General features: G+C 51.6%; 1 protein-coding gene across 2 annotated transcripts in view; it reads left to right on the top strand.

Annotated features, from left to right (window-relative positions):
* The first annotated feature begins 255 nt into the window (after positions 1 to 255).
* Positions 256 to 2,110, top strand: part of TCL1A (TCL1 family AKT coactivator A) — a 9,333-nt gene continuing 7,478 nt past the window's right edge. For both annotated transcript variants that reach the window (XM_002920490.3, XM_034643138.1), the window contains exon 1: positions 256 to 417. In XM_002920490.3, the coding sequence (XP_002920536.1) occupies positions 298 to 417 (120 nt within the window). In that variant the 5' untranslated portion in view covers positions 256 to 297. The remainder of the gene's footprint in view (positions 418 to 2,110) is intronic.

Below are 2,110 nucleotides of genomic sequence, written 5' to 3'. Positions count from 1 at the left end.
CAGACAGGGGTGCCTTCCCAGCAGTGAGGAGTGGGACCTGGCTGGCCGGGGGCTTGCAGAAAGCCAGGAGTCTATGGGGCGGGGGCTGCTCTCCTAGACGTGGCCAGGGTCCCAGGGCACAAGACCACCTGCGATCAGACCGGGCCTCGTGCCCAGCCCTCCTCCCGCCCTGCCGCTGGGGGGCGCCCGCGCGTCCCGCTATAAAGCATCAGGTTCCAACGTCCGGCGCACCAGCGAGTGGGTTCCAGAGGCTCCCGCTCCGGCTCCGGCTCCGGCTCTGGAGTCGCCCGGGGCGCCATGGGCGAGCTCCCGTTCTTCAGGGCGCACACAGCCTTGCATCCGGACCACCTGTGGATCTGGGAGAGGTCCGTGTACGTGGACGAGAACCAGCGCACCTGGCTGCCCATAACCATCGAGGTACAGCGGCCCTGGGGCGGGCAGGGCAGGCGGCGTGGGCGTCCGCGGCCGCCACGCCGGGGGACCTGCCCGGACTTCGGGGGTGTCGGGCCTCCCCTGGGCGTCTGGGGAGCACACTTCACCAGAAACGCAGTGGTGTAAGAGCCGGATTAGGAAGCAAAATAAAAGTATGTCCTAGTAGGACGTTTATATCAGAGAACAGCAAACAGCAAAAAGTTACCGGTAGTGACTGTGTCCCTGTTTTACAGATGAGAAAACGGAGTCACAACCTATAAACCTGTCAAAAGTAGCACTGCTAGTAGGTGATAGGCTTGAAATTCCAGGCCCGTAACCACCATCTTTATCGGTATTTAATTTCTTTTTTAAGTACACATATATGTTCTTTTAAAAATCGAGTTTAATATTTACTTTTTTTAAGTCAGGTGTTGGAAAGGAATGTATGTGAATATCTTTTTTAAAATCTCTGGTTAGGGAGTATCTTGTCAAACATGCCACCAAAACCACAAAGCCGTGTATTTACCATAATCATTATAAAATTATACACGAAATATAACCCCCTAGCCGACTGGGGGGCACGATTTGCCCCCATGTAATTGGAAGGACCGATAGTCCTAATATATAAAGACTGACTTAAATCAATAAGAAAAAAGATGAACAAGCAGTCCAAAGTGGTTGAAGGATATAGAAAACCATATAGGAACACAGCAAGAATGATGATTTCCACTTAGATCTTGCAGGGTGATCTGAATTATTTCTTAACAATTTCTAGTTTATTTTATAGATGGAAAATTTAAAAAACGATTTCCACTTTGGAAAAGTAGTTATTGAACCAACATGAGGGCCTAATTTATATGCCAGGCACGATTTGGGGCTGTGATGGTTTGCAGTGAATGTGATAAAATCCAGCCGCTCATAAAGCTGGCACTGCAGGGGGTGCAGGACAACAAAATCATGAGGCCCCTGGTAAGTTGTGCAGGATGAGAGGCAGTCATGAGTGGGGAGGGGTCTACAGGCAAGACCCCTCGAGTATTCATTTGCACTTGCCTGTCGTGCTTTTGTCCATCATTTTATTTGAAACCTTTGTGAATCTCCCTTTTAGACATGCATGCTTCATGTGTATTTCACAGAGTTGGATTTTGCTGGAATGTGTCCCTATAGACACATATTTGTGCAGAGACCTGTCTAAAAGAAGGGTGTGAGCCTTGTGTAGATCGAGGGGAGGAAGTTCCAGGCAGGGGACCACAGATGCAAGAGATTGCTGGGAACATGGCATGTCCCCGAAGTAGCGAGGAGGCCTTTGTGTCTGGCACAGGATGGAGGGCGAAGGACAGACGGCAAATGAGGGAGGCAGGGGACAGTGGGAAGATTTCAGTTCCCTCTGCCTGCTATGAGAAGCCACCAGAGGGTGTCAGGCAGGGGAGTGACAGGATTTTTAGACGCACACCCTGGCTGCTGTGCCAAGAGCTGACTTGGGGGGGGCACGTGCCCAGCAAGGCGGCAAGTTAGCTCTTTGAAGGAGAGGGGCGGTGGTGGAGCTGGGGAACGTCGTCTCTCAGCTGACTTTGGGGGCCGGGGATATGTGTTTCAGTGGGACTCTGTGGGGGCACCTGGCTGGCTCCGCCTGCGACTCTTGATCTTGGGGTTGTGGGTTCAAGCCCCACGTTGGGTATAGAGATTACTTAAAAAAAAAAAA

The sequence above is a fragment of the Ailuropoda melanoleuca genome, chromosome 14 (assembly GCF_002007445.2).
Source record: "Ailuropoda melanoleuca isolate Jingjing chromosome 14, ASM200744v2, whole genome shotgun sequence".
Classification (NCBI taxonomy): Eukaryota; Metazoa; Chordata; class Mammalia; order Carnivora; family Ursidae; genus Ailuropoda; species Ailuropoda melanoleuca.
This window is presented reverse-complemented; position numbering and strand designations above follow the sequence as displayed.